Below are 20,973 nucleotides of genomic sequence, written 5' to 3'. Positions count from 1 at the left end.
CGTATCTGCAACCAGTAGCCTGGGAATCCCCTGCCAGGAGGGGAAAGCAGAGCAAGCTTTATCCCCCTGTCTGGGCAGGGGCAGGGGGACACGGCTGCTCCTCTGGGCTGGTAATACTTCCCTTTGTGGGATCGGGATGGACACAACACCATGATCTCGCCCTCCAGCAGGGCCACACTCAGAGAGCTCCCAACACCGCCAGCCTGATGGTCGACATATTTTAATGGGTGACTCACCAGGGTCAACCCCTGGCCCACATAGAGAAGCCTAAACCGGCTCTAAAATCAGAGACGGGCGTACAGTCACGGCAGAGCTTGGGGAAGCAGTGGCGCGTCCCTTCCCCGAAAAGAAGGACACGTAGTGAGGGCACTTGGGGCCTCGCTGGCTCCTTCTCCTCGTTAGCGCTCCGGTGACGAGGGCTGCCAGGAGGAGCAGCGTGTTTGCTCGCTGGAGCATGTTCTTCTCACAAAGCTGAGGACAAAGATGCTTTCATGGAGCCACCCAGGCTCTCAGTCCACACTCAGCTGGAGGCCTCCATGGCCACGACTTCGTCAAACGGCTGCGTCTGCACCTCCACCTTCTTGGGGGGGATGTAGGAGCCCATCCCGGCGGCACGTTCTGCCTCCTCCTGCGTGTACGGGGCCTCCCGCAGCTGCTTCAGCCTGCGGGGAGGGCAGAGAGGAGGGATGAAACTCCCACCCCAGCTCCCCAGAACAACATCGGCCCATGACTGACACCACCACCTGCCTGCTGGGGGCCAGGGGCCGCAGCCTGCTCCAGGGACCCCCCCTCAGCCCCCCCCCTTACCTCTTCTTGTGCACCTTGGACCTGAAATGCTCCTTCATGCTCGTCAGGTCCACAAAGTAGCGCCTGGGTGGGAACAGAAGCTGGGGGTCAGGGGGTTCTGACACAGAAGCAGGGCTGGGGAGAGCTATATCAAGGGGCCAGGGGCCCCCAAGCCCCCCCTGAGACCAGAACAAGCTCCCCCAAGGGCCAGGGTCCCTCCCAGGCCCACGGTAAGATTGCCCGCAGGGGTCAGAGCCCCCTTGCCGGGACCACCCCCGCCACAGACCCCAGCGACCAGGACCCCTTCCAGGGCCAGGGACCCCCAACACCCGGGCACCCCCCCCCCCAGCGGCCAGGGACCCGCAGCAGCAAGGTAAGCCCCCCAAGGGTGACAGCCCTTTCTCCCCAGTCGCCCCGTGTCCAGGACCCCCCTGAGCCCCCCACCCCTGCTCTGGGGACCCCCCGGCCCACGCACGCGCAGTGCAGGCAGTAGAACTGGGCGCAGCCCGGCATGTCGGGGTCGGGCTCCTGCCGCAGCAGCCGGGCGGCGTTCTCGGGCTTCAGGTCCCCGTGGATCTCGTCCAAGTCGCGGCGGCGCCGCTTTGTTTTCAGCTGCCGGGCCAGCGAGTGCGCCCGGTGGGCGCCGGTGCGGCGGCCATTGCGCGGCGACATGGCAGGACCGCGCGGCGACCGGACTGCGCAGTGCGCAGGCGCGGGTGACTGCAGACCCCGCCCACGATGGGACTGACCCCGCCCACAAAGAGGGAGGCCGTATAACACGCTTTTGTCGGTCACGCCCACTAAGGGCAAAACCACGCCCATGTAAATGCAGGCCACGCCCCCGGAGCGGCAGGCCACGCCCCCGGAGCGGCAGGCCACGCCCCCGGAGCGGCAGGCCACGCCCCGGAGCGGCAGGCCACGCCCTGGAGCGGCAGGCCACGCCCCTAGGCTCAGCCGTCCGCAGCCCAGCGCCTGCTGGCTCAGCTCAACGGCTCCGGGGACAGCGACGTCCCCAAGGGACCCCAGCACCCGTCCCCAGGCTGTCCCCGTAGTTCGGGCCAGGGATGACCGGGACCCGTGTTGCCCCGGTCAGTGCTGTGATGGGCTGGGAAGGGCTCAGCGCACCGTGTCACAGCACTGATCGTGTTTCCTCTCCCCTGGATGATAAATTATAGATGGGGAGCCACGTCGTGGGGAGCGCTGACCCCCAGCACCTGCTCCCCCATGCAGGCCTGGGGTGGTCCCAGCGCCGGGTATCCCCTGTGGGTGAGGGGCTGCAGGGGGGCTGGGACAGACGGGCAGGGGGGAGGTTTGTGGGTGACCGGAGCAGCTGCCCTCACGCTGCCCCCAGCTCAGGCCAGGCTCAGGTTCCCCTTTGTGCATCAAAAGCGGCCCCTGAAACTTTAATGAAGCCACCGGATCGCCGGGGCGGCGCGGGGGGGCCCAGCCCCGCACCCCTCCCGCTGCCCGTGGTACCCGGCTCCTGGCCCCGCTGAGCCCCTCACCATGACCCAGGGCTTCTGGCGGCTCTACAAGGCCAAAGTGCTGCAGACCCTGGGGGGGGCACGGGCGGATGGGGCGCTGCAGGAGGAGGTAGGATGGGGGGGTCCCCACCAAGCTTTGGTCCCCTCAAAGCAGGGTGACCCACCTCCCTGCCCTCCCCCTGCCTGCACCCCTGCCCTCACAGGGTGCCTTCATTGCAGGGAGACCCCCCTGAGTTGATGGAGACGGATGAGACCCCCGTGTTGATGGAGGAGGGACCCAGCCCCGTGTCCCAGCTGGCGAGGAAGGTGAGGCAGAGCTGGGGGAGGTGGGGGCTGGGGGCACCTGCTGGGACCTGGGGGTCCCCGGTGAGCCCGGCGCTGCCTCCCCCGCAGGTGCAGGGGGCGGGTGCCCGGGGCTGGCGTACACTTTCGTCCCTCTTCACCCGTGAGGACGAGCACCAGCTGCTCAGCTCGGAGCCATGCGCAGACCAGTAAGTTCCAGCTTGGCAGGGGGAACCTCAGAGCCCAGATCCAGCCCTTTGCACCCCCCCATCCCATCACCTGCATCCCCTTCCTGTACCCATGGGGCTGGGCTGGGGGAGACCCAGCATGAAGGGGGGGATGTGGGGGAGCTTGGGGGTCCCAGTTCTGGCCACTGTGGGACCCAGTGAGAAGGGTCCCCACACCGATGTCCCCATCCCCGCTCTCTCCCAGCCCGCTGGCCGCCTCGCCGCCTGAGCTGTCCCCCTCTGAGAAGGCACCCGGATTTTGGGATCTCTTTGCTACCAAGTGGCAGCAGGCATCAGGGCCAGACAAGGAGATGTCCCCTCCAGAGCCGGGTGAGAACCCCGGGGAGCCACCGGGTGACGATGACAGCGACCTGCGGGAGCCAGAGGAAGGCGCCTTCCGCTGGGGCTTCCTGGCCGGCAAACTGGCTGAAATCCGCAATAAAAACGCCCCCAAGGGCAACTAGAAGAGGAGGCACCGGCCAGACTCTCCAGCAGCACTAGCGGCCCCCCACTGCTGGTGGGCACCCCCTGCTCGCACCCCAGGGCTCCGTGCTGGGTTTTGGTGACGTGTCTGCACTAAAGACCCCAAAGTGCCCCCTTTCCTGGAGCCCTGCCTGGTGCTTTCTTTGCCCTCGACCCCTCGCCCAGCAACCCCGTCACCCCTGGAGCAGCACGGCCCCCATGGTGGGGACAGGGAGCTGCCACCCTCAGCCCCCACCAAGCCCACACAAACCACACGCACCACCAGGCTAGAAAAAAGAAACCAGAACACACCGTGTTTATTGAGTGCTGCTCTGGCCCCAGCAGACCCTTTTCTGGGGAGGAGGGGGCTGTGGGATGGGTGCTGCCCAGGACAGGGGGCTCAGGCTCTGCCCATCCCCATTCTGCAGCTGGTGCAGGATGTGAGAGGCCGATGGGGGAGGATGGAGAAGATGGGTCACAGCACAGGGACACAGGAACCTGCCAGCCCTGGGGACACAGAGAGACACACCCAGGGGACCCCCTTTGCCCTCCTGCCCCCCAGGTGCCCCCATTGCTTAGCCCTGGATCTAGGGTAGACCTGGTGGCCTCCCAGGAGGTAGATCTGGTGTCCCTGCAGGGGGTAGACCTGGTGTCCCTCCCAGTCAGCAGCAGCCCCACGTTACCAAGACTGTGGATGGCACCAGCCCACCAGCCACCCCCAGCGAGGGTGAGGAGCCACATCCACCCAGCGGGAGCCACGCAGGCGTCCCCGTCCCCAGCCAGGCTGCCTGCGCTCAGACCGTGGACTCCTTGGCAGCCGCCCAGGCTCTTTGGCAGCCATAGAGCCACTTGATGACGCGGGCGTTGCGCTCCACCACCGAGACGGTGGAGCCCAGCCGGGCATCCGACTCCTCCTCACCTGGCCCCGCGTCCCCCTCGCTGCCCCCCGAGGCCTGCCCGGGCTCCGACTCGCAGGATCCGGGGGGCCGAGCCGAGGCACTGTCCCAGCCTGCCGGCCCGAACCGCTCCTGCCCCAGCAGCTCCACCAGCGCCCGGTCCAGCCCGCAGTAGTTGAAGAACCGTTCCTGCTCCGAGAGCGGCAGGGAGACGCGCAGAGCCAGCGCCTGCTTGCCGGGGGTCTGGGGGGTCTGTTCCATGGGGCTGCCAGGCAGTGGGAAGATTCCACCGCTGCCGCCACCACTGCTGGCACCCGGCGTCCTCGCCTCGTCCTTCTCCATTGGCACCCACAGCATGGGGGTCTCAGGGCTCTGGGGGGCTGCTGACCTCTCACCCAGCCCCCTGGCTGGGGGGGAGCTGGGGGGCTTCTCTCTGAGGGCTCCCTGGAAGAGGCGTCGCACCAGCCCGGAGTCCTTGGCGTTCTCCTTGTCCACCCCGGGGCAGTCCCGTTTCTGTCGGTAGATGATGAGGGAGTCGGGTCTCAGCAGGCGCCTGCCGCCGGTCCGGCGTGGCACGGGGGACTGGGGACACGGCAGCTTCCTGGGCCCCTCGCGGCCCAGCTCCGAGCCCTGACACACCTCGCCGCACTGCTGGCGGGTGAGGAGGCGCCGGCTGCGCGGGGAGAGCCGGGGCGAGCAGCCCCGCAGCGCCGGCTCCTGCCGGCTGTTGATGACCTGCTGGGATTTGACGTACTTGGCCTTGTCGGCCTCCAGCCGCTCGACCGCGCTGGGCGTGCGGCCCCCGCCGCCCCCCAGCTCCCGCGGGCACTTGGGGCCCCGGTTCAGCCACACCAGCGGGGACCCGCGGCCGGGGGCCATGATGTGCAGGTTGTTGGAGGTGCAGATGGCGAGAGGGGGGCTGCCAAGGGGCACCATCACCCCCAGTCCTGAAATAGCACCCCTGGTTGCTCTGGTCCTCCCTGGGTGGCTGCGGGGCACCCGGTGCTGTGGGTAAGGAGGGTCCTGAAGCTTTGCTGGTCTCCTGGATTCAGCCCTGGGAAGAAAGAGGAGAGCTGGGGTGAGCACCGAGGGTGCAACATCAGAAGGAAGAGGATGGGGCGCGAAGCAGAGCTGGGGTCCCCCTCAACCCCACGTGTATCAGGCAGCGAGCCCTGCCAGCCCAGGCTGGAACAACCCACAGGCAGGAAGAGAGAAGCGCCGAGCATCCGCCGGCTTCACCCGCATCCCAGGAGCGGCTTCCAACAGGAAAAAATACCGGAGCTGGTCGCCTTATCTTTCCGAGTGCAGGGACAGCAGAACAAAGCCAGCGCGGCCCCGTGCGCAGCAGAGCTGGCGAGCTGCCCCGGCCGGGCCTGTGCATGGGACAGCAGGGCTGGGGGATGATTTGGGGTCCCCGTGCTGTGCCCCCCACTGCCCGGCTGAGCTCAGCTCCTGGGAGGGAAGGTACCGCTCCTGCTCCATGCCTGGGTCATGGAGCAAAAGGGCTTTTGTTAACCCTGGGGTGCAATGGCTCTTGCTCCGCTGTACCCGAGCATCCACGCGGGATGAGGAATGTGAATCCAGCAGTGGAGGTGGGTGCCTGGGTGGGGGCTCTGGAGCCTGATCTGGGGGCTGTAAATGCCCAAAGCAGATGGTTTTGCTGTGCAGAAGAGGCCCAAATGGCCGTGAAGAGCCGCCCCATTGCCAGCAGCTGACCCAGCCCCACAGCTGGTCCTGTGCTCCCAAGGGATGAGCTCCCCAGCCTCCCCCGGTGCGGTGGCTCAAAGGATGGTGGCCCCAATACATGGTCCTGTCACCCACCAGCTTCACCCCGGCAGAGCCAGCGCGCCCAGGACGTGACTGCCCGTGCCAGCCCGTCCACACGCTCCTCAGCCCACCCCGCTGCCAGGATCCGTGCCCAGCTGCTGGGCTCGGTGGGTGGAGGATGCTCGTGCTCACCTGAGCCCACGCAGGGATGCAGGGATGCTCCGATCTCACTTGGCTCCTGCACCTCTGGCTGCCAGCAGCAAACGGAGCTCAGAGCCAGCAGGAGCCTCATATAGAGGGTGAGAAAGAGGAAGAGCCACCCTGTTAACCCCTGCCAGCCCAGCCCCGTCAGCAGGAGCCCCCCTGCCCCCGCAGCCTTCCCCGCCCAGAGCCCTGCCCAGCCAAAATTAACCTTCTGGCAGCTCCAGCTCACCTCCTCCTTCCTCCTCCTCACGGGAGCCTGGCTGCGATTTGGGGACCCGCAGTGGAGATCTCCGTCCCCTTCCAGGCAGGACTGAGTCCCTCTGTGCCCCCCAGCATCAGGAACAGGACAGGGAAACCACATCCACTCCAGCAGCTTCTCCTTCTACATCCACTTTGAGATACTGGGGCAGCTCAGGAGCCCCCTGTGATCCCCTTCCCCAGGATCCCCCCTAGTCCTGAGGCTGGCGAGGAAGGAGAAAGGGTCTTTCTGGCACCTTCTGTGCTGGTGGCAAAAGGGTCAAAGCCGGTTCCTGCCTCCTCTTCCTCCCCGGGAAGGGCTGTAAATCACAGGAAGCCACAATGGGCTGGAGCTGGCCCAGGGGTTATTTTTACCACTGCCCTCTCCCTTCCCAGCCCCCCCCAGCCCCCTCAAACCCCAGTGCCTGCTGGGGGGGCTGTGAAGGTGACACCACAGTGACGAGGTGGGGGGGGAGGACACGCTCCCAGCACCCCCAGTGCTCCCCAGGGACCTGTCCCTCCATCCCTCCCTCAGCTGGGGTGGGTGGACAATGGGCACAGCCCAGCCCAGGCTGCTGCAGGGACCCGGGGACCGGGAAGGTCCCGTGGGGACAAAGCCACAGCCCGGGACCCGCAGGACAGGGTGCTCTGAACCTGGATGAGTGCGGACCCAGCCCCGGTTCCTTCCTGCAGTGCTGCTGCTGCGGAACCTCTGCCAGAAACCGGCGTCCAGCACCTCCCTGCTTGGCCACACCGGTGCCAGGAATGGGCTGGAGCCGGTAACCTGGGCTGATGAGAACAGAGGCGAAAACAGAGGCTGAGCAGGATGAGAGCAGCCAGGGCTCATCTGAGCTCTGCCAGCACCGGAAAAAACCCCAGTGAAAGCAAGGAAGGGACAACCCACCTATTCTATTCTATTCTATTCTATTCTATTCTATTCTATTCTATTCTATTCTATTCTATTCTATTCTATTCTATTCTATTCTATTCTATTCTATTCTATTCTATTCTAATTCTATCCTATCCTATCCTATCCTATCTGCAGAGGAGCGATGCAGGCAGCTGTGCTCCAGCCGTGCTCAGGCTCCACGTGCAGGATGCAGCCACGCCGGAGCAAACCCAACCGCAACCCAAGGAAGACGGAGAAAAGGATGGGGAGAGACAGAGAAACCCCAGGACCTGCCCCTGGGAATAAAGCGTCCAGGTTCCCAGCCGACAGGGCTGTATTTTTAACTCCGGGAGATGTGAATCACTGTTTGTTAGGACAGGTTTTGTTTTCCGAGCTGGAATCACAACAGCCATTCTGGTAAAGCCACAAGTGAGTAAGAGCGGCCTTTGATTCACCTTTCCCTGGCCGATGCGGGTGTTCCTGGGGATGCTCCTGCCCTGAAGTGAGGCAGATGGGCACTTCTTGTTGCGCTGCTGAGTTTGGACAAGGCAGATTCCCTTTGGGATACAAAAAGGGACGGTTTGAGGAGCCCTTCCCGGCACCAGCATCCCAGGCAGCTCCCGCTTCCCCTGGGGAGGGAATGGGGGTTTTGTCACTTCACCTTCTAGGAAGGGATTTAAATGATTCATCAGCCTCTTGTGAATGCACCAGGTGTTTTTTCTTACTCACGTGGATGCCCAAAGTCCCTTGTTTTTATTTAAGGTTACTCGGAGTCCTCACAAGGTGCTCTCTGACCTTCCCTCTCCTCCCTTCCTCGTGTCCAGCCTGAATCTCCCCTTCAGTTTAAAACCATCACCCCTTGTCCTGTTGCAACAGGCCCTGCTCAAAAGTCTGTCCTCACCTTCCTTATTGTACTTAAAGTACTGAAAAATTGGGGCAAGCAGGTAGGGGACACCGAGTCCTTTCCAGATGCATCTCTGTTGGAAAGCAAAATGTGGGAAAGCAAGATGTGCGGTTCCAGCCACCTGGATGACAAAGGAAGATCAATACTAACATGACCATCTGGATGGTCAAAGACATAATACTAACATAATAATATATAAAGGGCCTTGGATAGATTATTTTGAAGTATGTTCTTCATAATTGTAAAGAGTTACAGCCCAGACTTGTGAGAATGGTGTCTCGGGCTGGATGATCGCCCCCAAGTGCATGGGATGTGTGAATGTGCTTGGGCCTGGGCTGTGAAGGAGTGGAACAGGGAGACAAACATCACGCGTTCAGTGTGGAAAAACACCTTTGGCAAACATTTTAGCCCAGGCTCGGACCTGTAAACCCTATAAATTGTCAATGGTGACTAAAGAAGGCAGCCTAGGCCTAGGTCAGCTCTCTGCTAGGCCAGGCTCTATGCCTTTTTTCCAGAGCAAGATCTCTGCCTCTGTGTGAATCCCTCTGTCTCCTGGTATGCGTCGTCCTAATCGCCGCACATTTCTCCTTTAAAAATAGTTTTAACCCCCCCCCCCCCAAACTTTAACCGCACCCTGCCCAGGTGCAGACAGCACTGCAGCCCCTGATAAGAGCTGTTTCTACTCGCCGCTTTGCTTTCAAAGCCCACAAAGGCTTTTCCCGGTCCGAAGTCCATGCAAACATCAGGGAGCAGGCGCAGCAGCGGGCTGGACGGGTTTAAAAATACCCGAGGCTCAAACGGGCATGAACAAATCTGAAACCGCCACCCAATCTGAGGCAGCCACCCGCAAGTCGGTGCAAGTAGCAACGAGCAGCTCAGGACGCCGTGGCATTTCGGATGCGTCCCCTCTTCGCTGCCCTTTTGAAACAGAAACTGCACTTTGCACCGGAAGGGAAGCGAAACAGCGATGAGCAGCGCCCATTAGAGTTTGTGCTAAATACTCCTCCTAGTTCTCTTATTGTTAATAAATTAGTTAGTAAAATTAAGGGGGAAAATCCTAAAGACCTTGGGCACAATATTGTTTTCTCCAACTATTTGGATTAATAAGACCAGATTATCACTAGTCACATCCATCCTAACATTCAAACATTCATCCTAATGTTCATGTATGGTTTGCTTTTCTTACTCCTTGTTCTTGCTCTGATAAAGTTCAATCTGTCAAACAGAAACCGTAAAATTTGACGTAGAATTGCTTACTATTTAGCTCTAATTTAATCTCTGCTATTCCATCCATGTTATGTTTAATCTCTTTAAAACTTATATATTGGATCTCAGTTATTAAAACACACTCCAGCCTGGAATTTGTATCCCTCCTCCCAAGTATCATCAAACTGGGTTCTTTAACAGGTAATGATTGATACACAATGGAAGGGTTTGCAGGACACCAGTGGAGCAAAGGGAAAAGCAACATAAAAAGTTGGCTGTTTGTGCTGCCCACGGTCCAAAGGCCGCTTGAGCACGTCTGCTCAGCCAGGGACAAACAACAACTTTACCTCCAGCACTCAGGGCCGTTCTGCCGCAGTTGGTGCAGGAAAACGCCGTTTAAACCACCGCGAAGTGAGGATATAACCACGGGGCGCTCCCGAGGAGCCCTGCGCGAGGAAACGGGGTGGGCAGGCTGGAGCGCGAGGCCTCGGCGTCCTGCAGAATGAGGGAAATAAAGCAGAAATTGGGTTATTTGAGGAAAGACACAACCTTAGTTACATCCAATTTCCTTGCAGATTGTGCCTCCACTCGCCCCACCAACTCAATATGTTTCAAGTATGTAGACTTAGCTTTGTGTGGGAACAACGTAGCTTGAGTTTATATTTAAAAAATCACCACTCTTGCAACTAATCAAAGAGCTGTGGCTTTCTCCTTTAATTGAGGTTCTTATCCTTTAATAAAAAATATAATCTAAACATCAATCCCTTTCTCTTTTGTAATGACTGCAGTGACTTGCAGGTTTAACCCCCCAGCTCCTGCCAGGTGGGGAATCACAGAATCCGCCCCTTTCTGGCTCTGGGATACACAGGAACCACGATGCCAGCGCACGGGGCACAGGAGATGACGGCGCTCGGGTTTTTTGCGGGGTAAGAAATGGTCAGAAAGGACAATTTCCAGCATTTCCAGTTCGCGCTATTCCCACCCCCAGTCTGCACAACCCTGTGTTAATTAAAAACATGCAAATGGCTACTGGGCGCTTGCATGAGCAATGGTGTCTGCTCACCTTTATTTCTAAGGTGTCTTGGGATGTGTGAGGCCAGGAGGTCGCTGTCCTCGCAAACCTGCAGCCCGTTTACACCCAGGTTTGTGGGTGAAATCCTGCTCCAGCGCACATAGGAACACGGGAGGAGTTTCCCTGCGCAGCATCTGTTTGCAACCTCGAATAAATCCAGTAGCACCAGTCCTGCTGGAAATCTCCTTACGTGACAGCGGGCGGAGGGAGAAGAAAGGATTTCTCCATAAAAAGTTCCAAAGCTTCATCAAAATTCAGCTTTTATTTAAAAACCAGTCATGAACGTAATAAATTACACAATAGTTTTCCTCATTATAAATTCTCCATAAAATATATTTTACAGTTTTTTAAAAGAAAGATTTGACGATTAAAAACAAACAAAAAAAATCTCTTCTGAGTGCTGAAAAGGATCTTGACTTCGTGTCATGCTGGTGAGTCTGGAGCTGCTACGACGATTTATCAAAGGTTTTAAAACAAACACCTTCAGACGACAAAAAAAGGCAAACAGAACACAGACCTTGAGGACTCAGAGTGAGGGAAACACTCAGTGTTGCCCAGCAGCGCGGCCAAGCACCATGAGAGGGATTTTGGGTACCCCCCAGTAGCAATCAGTGCAAAGAAACACTTTGGGAGTCAAAAGACCCACAGTTTTTCTGTGCCCCGCCACATTTCTGCCCCACAGGCAGCGTATTCAGTGTTCTTACTTGAAATATTTTGGGGAATCAGATGATTTGCAAAGCACCTGAAAGGTAAGCAGTATTATTCTGTAGTGAATTTGTACTTTAATGTGAGGTTTCTGACTTTTGGGTGGCGAGGAAAGGAGGAAGTTTGCAATAGATTTTTAAAAAGCTCTGAAGTTCACAGTGGAAAATGATACAACCTCCTAAAACTCAGCTTGTGAATGGCCATGCTGAAATGTAAGTACTGTGAAAGCGGTGGCGCAACCAGTGAGAAGTTTGTTTTCCTCCTTTCAGGAACAAGCTGAGGCTTCAATGACACCGAAGCCACTTAAAATATGAGAACAAACAGATTTCTGCTTCTATAATTTAAGAATGAATAGATCTCCCCTTATCGTTACTCACAGACAGGCTCTGAGTCTTCTCTTCTAGACTGAGCTCCCTGCAGGAAGGACATGGGCTGTATCCTCCATCACTGATCCCCCAATTCACACTCCTCTGTACTGGGGAACACTTTCTTCTGAAAGCTATTTCTATAGTGTCTTCCAAACAATAAACACTGTTTGAGACAAAAAAAGTGTATTTATCCCAGAATCACTGTTCAGACAACTTGTCTTAAATGATGAAGTGAAGGAAAATAACAAGAATTAAGGACTAAGGCCCCTGGGTAATGGTCGGCAGCTCTGTGCAGCACCAGGTAAGACCGGTTGTTGTCTATAAAGCTGCAGAAGTTCGGTAGAATCAGAATCTTTTGCTTTTGGAAGAACAAATTTTTATATCTATATATATATATATTTTGGGTTTGCTGCTTATTCACACTTGGGCAGAATAAACACTGCCTGATGAGAACTGCTCCTGCAGCACTAAGAGGCAATAGTATCTGCGGAGAAGTTACACACGAGAATACTCCCGGCACTTTCCAGGTGAGATTTGGGAAAAAAGTCACCCTGATTTTAATAAAACTGGTTTTCGTTGCAGCTTTAATATATCTGCCTTTAGAGGCAATTTTTTAAGACTATTTTTCTTCCAAAAGGTCAAATTGATGAGAAAGGTCACAGTCCTGCACCCAAAAGAACAAAGTGTTATAACATTCATTACAAAGCAGCTTCTGTCAGGTGCCTTCAGGGAAACCTCAGGCTGCTTCTGTGGCACGAGAGCCTTTCAATGGCTACAAAGCTTCCCATCCTTCCATCGTGCTTTTAAATAAATATTATTGCTTAAAAAGGAGGAAAGCAAATGTAAAAAAACCACCAAAAAACCCAGTGAAGGTCGCTGCATAAATTGGAGGTACCTTTCACATACCGGTGACCGAGTTTTCTCCCATACTTGAGGTGTGTTCTACAAGATGAAGTTGCCCCTTTACCTCCTCCTCATGACCAGGTTAGAGTCAGGGACAGAAAGGAAGAGACCGTGACCAGCAGAATTATACCAAGTTAACAGGAAAACTGTGCTGCAACCATATTTTGCAGTCTTGAAAACACCCTATGCCGCTGGATTCCCTCATCCACATCTCTATAAACTAGTACGTCACTATTATAAATCCTCAAGGTGCTACTGGATTATAGACACAAGGGTCGAGAGCACATTGTGAAACTGTAGATTAATGGATTAATGAAGTATTTAATTACTAGAAGAAAGCAAAATCCAATTATTAATGTACCAGCCAGCATGCCAGCACCTGATTGCACACATTGGTAATTTGACTCCCTCGGTGACAAGCTTGTTAAGCTGTAAGTGCTAAAATGGGCCATGTCAGTACTTTGCAAACTGCTGATCCCTCTGCATTGCTTTTGTTTTGTAGACAAAGTCAACTCTCAGATCCTATTTTTGACAATAGATAACAAAAATAAATAATAAAGTTATTCTGGCCTGGAGAAGAAGGAATGCTTCTCATCTATCTTCTTCACGCAGGTTTCTAGCAGACCCAAATCATTCAGACCCATAGGAAATAATTTAAGAAAATTGGCATACACTCCCAGTCACTCATATACATAAATATATACACAGAATTACTTTACAAAGCCTGAAGATTTGCACTACCAGCATGCAAATCTCTTTTTTCCATGAGAGTCCCTAATACTGACGTAGGAAACTGGAATGTACGAAATACTCCGTGACACAGCGCTGGAAATCAAGTCTCAGCTCTGGAGACATCGCAGCGCCAGCGCACACTAACGAACATCGTCACACCTGACACCCGCGTGGAACATCCCGGGATTATACACATCAACACATCGTTAACAACAACAGCCAACTCGCATTTCTACAACTGACGAAACTCAAAAACCGGGATTTGTTTGGTACAAACTACACCCCACAGGTTTGCGTTCAGGCTCGTTTCTTTTACTGCTGTTAAGTCGCACCATCGGTTGGGTGACGGGAGCTCTACCGAGACGCGCTCGGCGGGTCACGTCTCCCAGCTGCTGTCTTTAAAAGCTATATTGACTAATCGCAGCTCCAGCTCGAAGGCGTCGGGTCGGTCCTGCGGGTTGGCAGCCAGCATTTCCTTGAGCAGCTGTTTCATTCGGGCATTCATTGATTTCTTCTTGACGGGGATGAGCAGTTCCATTTTCGGGTTTTCTAGAAGCGCCTCTCCCACAGGCACGATCGCTGTCCCCTGCTTGACATAACTCCCCAGAAGTTCCTTCTTCGTTTCCGTATCTATGAATGTGATTCGTTCCAACATGGCCCAGATTATAATCCCTAAGGCAAAGATGTCAGCTTTGGCAGTGTAGTGTCCTTCCCAGACTTCAGGGGCCATATAGAAATCAGTCCCACATGCGGTGGATAGAAAACACTTATTTACGTTGACTGGCTCCTCAGGATTCTGTCCTGATGCCGAACATACTTTACTCAGGCCAAAATCTGCAACTTTCAGGGTGGGCTCCAAGTCACTGGCATCCATCCTGCTGTGCGATATCAGGATATTGTCAGGTTTGAGATCGCGGTGAATAATCTGATTTTTGTGCAGGAACGCCAGCGCGCTGCTGAGCTGAAGCATGAAGCTGGTGTTGGTCCTGCGGTTCGGCTTTCGGGACAACAGATACTCATTCATATCTCCTCCGTCACAGAAATCCATCACAAACCAGAGGTAATAAGCGCTTCTGGGGTCAAAGACTATTTCTCCTTTTAATGAGGTCTCGACAAGCTGCAACAAGGAAAAGACATGTCATAACTACCTGATGATCGCAAGAATATAAAGGTATCATGGAAAAATGCATGAAGTAGGGATCTTCCTCTCAACAATCCAGTGAGTAAGATAGCGTAACTGGTGAAAATAAAACTTTCTGATGTTAAAAACAAAACCAAACCACAATGTATTTGACAGCCTCCTTATTTTTGTGTGTGCAAAGCATTATCAGGCTCCCATTCCTGTCCAGAAGCTGGAGCTAGACCCAGATAACAATATTTTGAAAGATAGCGCGTGGCCACCGCGCTCCCATCTGTTTCAGCTGGACACTGTCCCACCCCAAGCCCGTCCCACCCCTTTCACTATCAGCTTTACTGCGCAAACAAAACCTCCGCAAGTAACTCTGGGCAGTGCCAGGGGGTTGTATTTGTCCTCTGCTGATGAAGCGGCACCACAATAGATATTTAAAGCCTATTCTCCATTCCTCAGGCAGGAATGTATTCTAGCAAGTGTTAACATGAGATCCCTTCACTCGGGAGAATAATAATCAACAGGCACAGCTGAACCTGCACGTAACACCTTTCCCACCGTCGTGATCCACAAGCTATTTTCTAGAATACAAGCAGTGAGTAACCTGAGCAACCAGTTCTAACAGCTGCTTCATACAAAAAGCAAAGTAAAACCAGCAATCAGTTCTACTAATCCTGTTTACACAACCACACATTGGCCTCCTCAGCTCCTCTTAGCATGCTCCAGAAGGTAAGTCTTGCAATGATTTCTGTTAGAAGTATACTCAATTACATGTAGCTCTACAGGCTTGCAAAAATTAAGGTAGCTATTAATATTTATAGAGGTGTTTTAAAGTGCTTTTAAAAAAAATGGCCTTTTCCATCCAAGAGCAAAATTACTAGCAATTTATAGCTATTTTTAATTGCAAGCACAACTACTACTCAAACCAGACCAACAGTAAATCCATTTTAGAAGTAGAAAACTACGTATTTAGGGTTTAGAGTCGCTATCAGAGAGATCAAAGTATCAGAGGACAGCAGAAGCCTCCTGTGCTGAGCAAGCACCAACACACAGCTCTGTCCCCCAGTTTTACAGAAGCCGCACTCGCCCCTCAGCGCAGAGGGTTAAAATAGCAAAATCCACCACCACCTGTGACAAGGCACCACAAGCACCAGCCAGTTTAGGACTCTCACTTGGCTTAGTTGAGCTGAGAGCAGTTAAGCATCTGCTCCAAAGCCCCTCGGGAGACACTAACACCCCCCTTCCTGGCCAGCCTGCACCAGCTCAGCTCTGTAATGTAATAACACCCGGTGTGGAGAGAGCAGAGGGCAAGCCAAGGGAGATCTGATTTTCTCTATTTTAGCAGTTGCTATTAGAAAGTGATCCCCGCCTCTCCAGAGTCAGCTCAGCTCTGCCCTTTGCTCTGCTCTCTGGAGCAGAAAAACAATTTGTAGTGCTTGTGCCTGACCTGGGTGAGCTGTACATGAGGCACAGGTAACAGGTGCTACCACCAAAAACCAACGCGCCAGTGATCTGGAAGCTCTCCCCCACCTCACAGTCCCACCACGGTCATTTCAAGCTCCTCCCTGTACAACTGTTAACAAGTTTGATGCAATATCTTATGGATCCGCTAACCAGTAGGAAGGCAAGGCACTCATTTCTCCCACACGAGCTGGGCAGTATTATTTTACCCTAATCCCTTCACGAAAGCAGGTCAGTAACAACTACCAAGCTGCAGTGAGTTCACAAAAGGCAAGAACTCTCCTCCTGATGGTCACACAGCACCGGGCACAACGGGATCTGGACAGGGAAGGGTTGTCAGACCAATGTTCAGTAACAAAAGGTCCTACACCAGACATGCAAGAGTGACAACAATAAAAACCAAAATGATAAAAGCTGACTAGGGGTGACACAATAAACACTGAGCAGCTTCCTGACTTTTTAAACCAGAGACACAAATTTCTGCCAGAGCAGCTTCTTGACGAGGGAATGAATCAGATTACCTTCCAAAGTCTTTGCAGAGCTACTTATTCTTCAAAAATATGCATCTTCAAACTTAAAGGCGGCTTAGAAGACACCTTCAGTAGTCACGTAGGGGAAGCTGTATTTATTCCCTTATTTATCATACCTTTACCTCTCTTTGAAGAGATTCACAGCTACTCATTCAAAAAAGAAAATGGCTCGCCACAGGCTAACAATTGCTTCTTATTTCTGAAAGAATTTTAAGTGTTGGCTTCCTAAATTAAGATGGTTACTTCCTCTTCCAAGGATATTTGAGAATAAGAAATGCTTCAGAGCTCTTTCCCAGGACATTAGCACATGTCTGTTAATTAACCCTGCAGCAGGGCTTCTACTAAAGAACACAACAGCCTGCGCCTCCCTTCTGCTCCACCTGTGGTGTTTCCTCAAGTTACCAAAGCAGATTTGCATTTCAAGAACCCTGCAGTATTTTAGAGTGGCACGGCTTCAAATTACAAGATACAGGTGATGGTTCAATATATGCTCTTTTAAATATATATCTAAATTTTTGGGTGTTGACAATGCAAACAACACCATAACTAAGAACACCTCAAAAATAAAAATGGTCTTAGCTACCCACCTCCTTCCCTCCCAGCTGCACATCCATATTAATTACTTCCACCCCGTTACCTCAGCTTCATGTACCTGTAAATAAAGGGAGGAACTGGAGCCATGGGACATCTTCTGCACCATACCATCTTTCTGCAAGAGGCACTCCTCCAGGTGAATGACGTTGGGATGCTGGCTCTTGATACTGCTAAGTGCCCAGAACTCACGCAGAGCAAGTTCCACGTCCTCTGGAGCATGGCACCGCATCCTTTTCACCGCGACCCGGGCAGAGGTCTTCCTGACGACTGCTTCGTACACCACACCATAACTGCCACGACCAACCTCTCGTATTAGATCGTACTTAGGCTGGCTACTCACCATCTTCAAGATCAAAGGTTCTGGGGAAGGGGGGAAAAACCCACAGAACTAAAACTCATGAACAAAAACTGGGCTGTATTTTCCCCCACATGGCTCAGTGCGGCGATATTACGCCTACCGACACCCTTCAATTAACAGCGAGCATTACACTGAACCCAACGCTGGAACATTCCAGAAGCTATTCTGTAAACCTGTTGCCACGGACTAGTTAAAAGTAAAATTACACCATTTTGGTGGGACTGTCAGGATTTTGAATACAGCCCAGTTTTCAAGGTGGCAACAATTCCAACCTAGACTTGCACTGTGCTGAGACAGGACTATCGCGGGGGCTCCTGCTCCTTTCTCTCAGCGTCTTCCGTGAACATCTGCGGGAATAATGGTGCAGTATCATGTATGGTATCATGTATGGTATCATGCCCTCCATCCAGCCTGGGACAGCGGAGGAGAGGTTCTAGCTGAAGCCTGTGGCTGGGCAGCAACAGATTTAATTAACACTGCCTTTTATGAGGGTGACTGCGTAGGTAAACGTTTCTGTTATAATTTAATCATTAAATATTTTTACAGCTACTAAGACAGGAGGATTCTTCACATCGCTTCTGATTTATGTATTAACGTTACTATGATTTTTCATTTAATATCCTTTGACTGGGGAGTCAAAAAAAAGGGCAACTGATTGCAGAAGCTCATACCCAGCATCTAACTTTCAGTTTTGCTCAACAGGGCAAGGGCTTCTACAAAAATTAAGATATTGCTCTATAAGTAAAACAAGAGACACACACACATTCACAAAAATAAAAAGCCACCAAACACTGCCACAGATTTATGGACCTTCCTGCACACTTCCCCGCAAGATTACAAACCAAAACACACCAGCACCACCTTCACACAAACAAACCAAAATGGGACACTGACTACAGACAGGAAAAAAATGAAAAGCTCAGCTAGCTAATTATCACTGGTCAAACAGAATGAAACGCAAAAATAATAATTAAAAAAAAAAAAAAAATCACAGCTAGTGTATCAAAACTAAAACAGCTTGTAAGACTGCCAGTGATAAATGTAACTCTTTGAGTCACTAAACCAGGCAATAAGGACCACATCAAACAGCCTGTTATTAGTAGGGAGCTTTCAATTATTTCCACTGCTTTAGGTATTTTTTTTTTTTTTTTAGGGAAATAAAAAGAAAAAAGAGAGAGAAAAAAGAGGTATCATCAGTGAGTGTCAGGGCAATACTACACAGACATTTTAACCTTTCAGCATAGTTCTGCGATGCAGATTTACATCAACATTTTGACCTGCAGTGTGATGTGCCCAAGAAACACTTTACCAGAAGATTCTGCTCACAAGATGCTCTGAACCTGCACCTGTAGCTGTGAGGAGGGGATGAAGGTGACAGCCCACACAAAAAGAGCTGACACTGTCAAACATTCCCTGAGGAAAAGATTGCGTTACTCAAACACCATCACACCAGGTTCAAAATGAGCAGAAAACATCCCTTCCACGTTGAGGGTCTGCTGGCTGTTCCCAGAGAGGCCCCGTTGCTCAGTCGAGTGTCGGGGTTGTTACCTGCCTCCCTTCCCCCCAGCCTGGAAACACCACCAAGGTTTATTGCCCAACCCGTTGAGGAGAAGAACAAGGCCCGTGCCGGGCTGCAGGGACACAGACAGGCCCAGCACTGCAAACCCAACAGGCCAGGGCTGTCCCTGCTCCCTCCTGCAGGCCCAGGAGCTCCAGCCCCCTCCTCAGCAGCGATAATTACGGGATAAAATAAATGACGCTCCTCTCCTCTTTACCCTGTGAGGCCTCGCAGGCGGCGGGCTCACCGGGACGTCCCCCGCACCAAGCGAGGCCTCGCCCCGGAGGGAAATCACCGAGACACCGCCTGCCTGCGGCGCGGGGGGAGCGGGGTCTGCTGAGGGGATCCGGCCCCGTTAGGCCCGACCCGCCTCGACAGGTACCCGGGGCTCCTCACACACCTGGACCGGAGGACCGGAGACGCCTGCATGTGTGGACCTAGCGCGCCCCCACTGTGACGCACCGGGGCAGCCCCCGGACCGAACCCGACCCGGCCCAGGCCGCGTTACCTCAGCGCCGCCCGCTTGCCGCCGCCGCCCGGCCGCCATTATCGAGCTGCGACCGGCCCGCCCTGCGCGGCCACGCCCCCGCGCAAGCCACGCCCCCCGCGCCGCCGCTGCGCGCTCTGATTGGTCGGCGGCGAAAGAGAGTGGGGTGCGCACGCGCCGTTCCCCCGGCGGCGCGCGGGGCCGGTGCAGCCGCTGGTGCAGGAGGAGCGGGGGGCGTCGTGCAGCCCTCGTCCGACCCCTTGTGCGTCCCCTTCCCCCCGCGCTGCTCTCTGTCCTCCCCCGTGCCTGCCTCCCCCAACGCTGTGCTCACCCCCCCTTTGCACTGACAGTCCTCTTCTTTTTTGGGAGGGAGGGTTCTTATTTTTATTCATGAATTTGTTGCTTGGCATTGGGAATAAAATCAATACAGTCTTTCGCACCTTTGGTTGCGCTCTGGCTTAGTGTGACGGTGACACAGCTCCTGGCAGAGAGCTGTTTCCCCTCTCTGTGGCTCTCTGCCATTGCCTCCTTTCCTCCTCAGGCTGCAGGTGCCCCTCATGCATAGGAGCTGGGGGTTTGTGGCTTCTGCCATGGTCCCCACTGTCCCTTTGGCCATCACAGTCACTCTGGGAGAAGCCAGGGCCAGCTGCTGCTCAGAGCCCTTCAGAAAGCAAGCAGAGGCCGTTCAGATGCGCTCCCACCAGAACAACATGCTCTTGCGCTGCTCTCTGGTTAATTGGGAAGGAGCCCAGTGGTGATTAGTGCCCGGGGGCCCTGCCTAAGCCACCCCAAGCCAATTAGGGGCCAACGAGCCCCTTGTGGGTTTTGAAAGCTGATTAGGGCATTATAACCCCTCCGTTCCCACAAATCCCCTTAATCAAGTCCAGAAGCAATTAGTTAATTAATGCTAACCCCCAGCAGGGCCAGCCCGTGGGGGTGGGGGTGGGTGTACATCTGGGTGCCCCACTCCTGGCTCCAATCGGTGGCCGACCCTTGCGCTGTCCCCCCAAGCGCCCAGCCAGCCCTCCTTCCATGCCAGCGCCTCCCTGGAAGAGCCCCAAGTGCCGAAACGGGGACGGTTTTGCAAGATGTGCTTGGCCAGGCCCAGCGCAGTCACTTGCTTGACATGTGAGTCTGCCCGGAAGGAGCACCCAAAACAGCTGCGGAGCTGCCCTGCCCTGGGGGGAGATGCCTGCAGCGAAAATGGGGCCTCTGAACTCACGTGCCCTTAGATCCATGTCCCCATGCACCCCTCCACCTCTACACCTGTGTGCCCGTGGACAGATGTACCCGTGTACCCATGCACCTGTGCACCAATGCACCTGTGCACTCACGCACCCTTGCACCCCTGTGCCCATGCACCTCTGCACTCTTGTATCTGCGCACCCTGTGTATGCATCTATTTGTGCCCCGTGTACCCCACCACCCATGTACCCCATATTTGTGCACTCATGCATCCTTGCACCCGTGTACCCCTGTATTTGTGCACTCATGCACCCCTGCACCCGTGTACCCTTGTATTTGTGCACTCATGCACCCTTGCACCCGTGTACCATTGTATTTGTGCACTCATGCAACCTTGCACCCATGTACCCCTCTATTTGTGCCCCGTGTACCCCTGCACCCATGTACCCCATATTTGTGCACTAATGCATCCTTGCAGCCGTGTACCCCTGTATTTGTGCACTCATGCACCCCTGCACCCTTGTACCCCTGTATTTGTGCACTCATG

The 20,973-nt window shown here is 54.2% G+C and overlaps 4 protein-coding genes across 8 annotated transcripts; 1 reads left to right on the top strand and 3 right to left on the bottom strand.

Moving 5' to 3' along the window:
* Positions 1-204: 204 nt before the first annotated feature.
* On the bottom strand, positions 205-1,512 carry ZNF593 (zinc finger protein 593). Its single transcript, XM_065857259.2, has 3 exons — positions 1,262-1,512; positions 808-870; positions 205-662 (listed from the first exon to the last, which is right to left on the bottom strand). Exons 1-3 carry the CDS (start codon positions 1,456-1,458, stop codon positions 521-523), a joined length of 402 nt encoding a protein of 133 aa, XP_065713331.1. The 5' UTR covers positions 1,459-1,512; the 3' UTR covers positions 205-520.
* A 244-nt stretch (positions 1,513-1,756) lies between these two features.
* C25H1orf232 (chromosome 25 C1orf232 homolog) lies at positions 1,757-3,359 on the top strand. The gene is made up of 4 exons (XM_071799184.1): positions 1,757-1,874; positions 2,490-2,576; positions 2,664-2,761; positions 2,985-3,359. Exons 1-4 carry the CDS (start codon positions 1,851-1,853, stop codon positions 3,241-3,243), a joined length of 468 nt encoding a protein of 155 aa, XP_071655285.1. The 5' UTR covers positions 1,757-1,850; the 3' UTR covers positions 3,244-3,359.
* Positions 3,360-3,529: 170 nt separating this feature from the next.
* On the bottom strand, positions 3,530-6,583 carry FAM110D (family with sequence similarity 110 member D). 3 transcript variants are annotated; one of them, XM_071799132.1, is made up of 4 exons: positions 6,338-6,583; positions 6,097-6,191; positions 4,777-5,191; positions 3,530-4,650 (listed from the first exon to the last, which is right to left on the bottom strand). In XM_071799132.1, the coding sequence occupies exons 3-4, from the start codon at positions 5,071-5,073 to the stop codon at positions 4,036-4,038; spliced, it is 912 nt and encodes a 303-aa protein (XP_071655233.1). In that variant the 5' UTR covers positions 5,074-5,191; positions 6,097-6,191; positions 6,338-6,583; the 3' UTR covers positions 3,530-4,035. The 3 variants fall into 3 exon arrangements, with proteins under 3 accessions (XP_071655233.1, XP_065713284.1, XP_065713285.1); XM_065857212.2 differs by having other exon boundaries at positions 3,530-5,191; XM_065857213.2 differs by lacking the exon at positions 6,097-6,191 and having other exon boundaries at positions 3,530-5,191.
* A 4,076-nt stretch (positions 6,584-10,659) lies between these two features.
* Positions 10,660-19,342, bottom strand: PDIK1L (PDLIM1 interacting kinase 1 like). Of its 3 annotated transcripts, none has more exons than XM_065857116.2 (3): positions 19,263-19,342; positions 16,897-18,319; positions 10,660-14,241 (listed from the first exon to the last, which is right to left on the bottom strand). In XM_065857116.2, the coding sequence occupies exons 2-3, from the start codon at positions 17,179-17,181 to the stop codon at positions 13,501-13,503; spliced, it is 1,026 nt and encodes a 341-aa protein (XP_065713188.1). In that variant the 5' UTR covers positions 17,182-18,319; positions 19,263-19,342; the 3' UTR covers positions 10,660-13,500. The 3 variants fall into 3 exon arrangements, with proteins under 3 accessions (XP_065713188.1, XP_065713186.1, XP_065713189.1); XM_065857114.2 differs by having other exon boundaries at positions 16,897-18,322; positions 19,263-19,336; XM_065857117.2 differs by having other exon boundaries at positions 16,897-17,198; positions 19,263-19,336.
* Between the last annotated feature and the right edge of the window lie 1,631 nt (positions 19,343-20,973).

This window comes from Patagioenas fasciata, chromosome 25 (assembly GCF_037038585.1).
Source record: "Patagioenas fasciata isolate bPatFas1 chromosome 25, bPatFas1.hap1, whole genome shotgun sequence".
NCBI lineage: Eukaryota > Metazoa > Chordata > Aves > Columbiformes > Columbidae > Patagioenas > Patagioenas fasciata.
The sequence above is the reverse complement of the archived record's forward strand: the minus strand, read 5'-3'. Positions and strand labels throughout refer to the sequence as shown.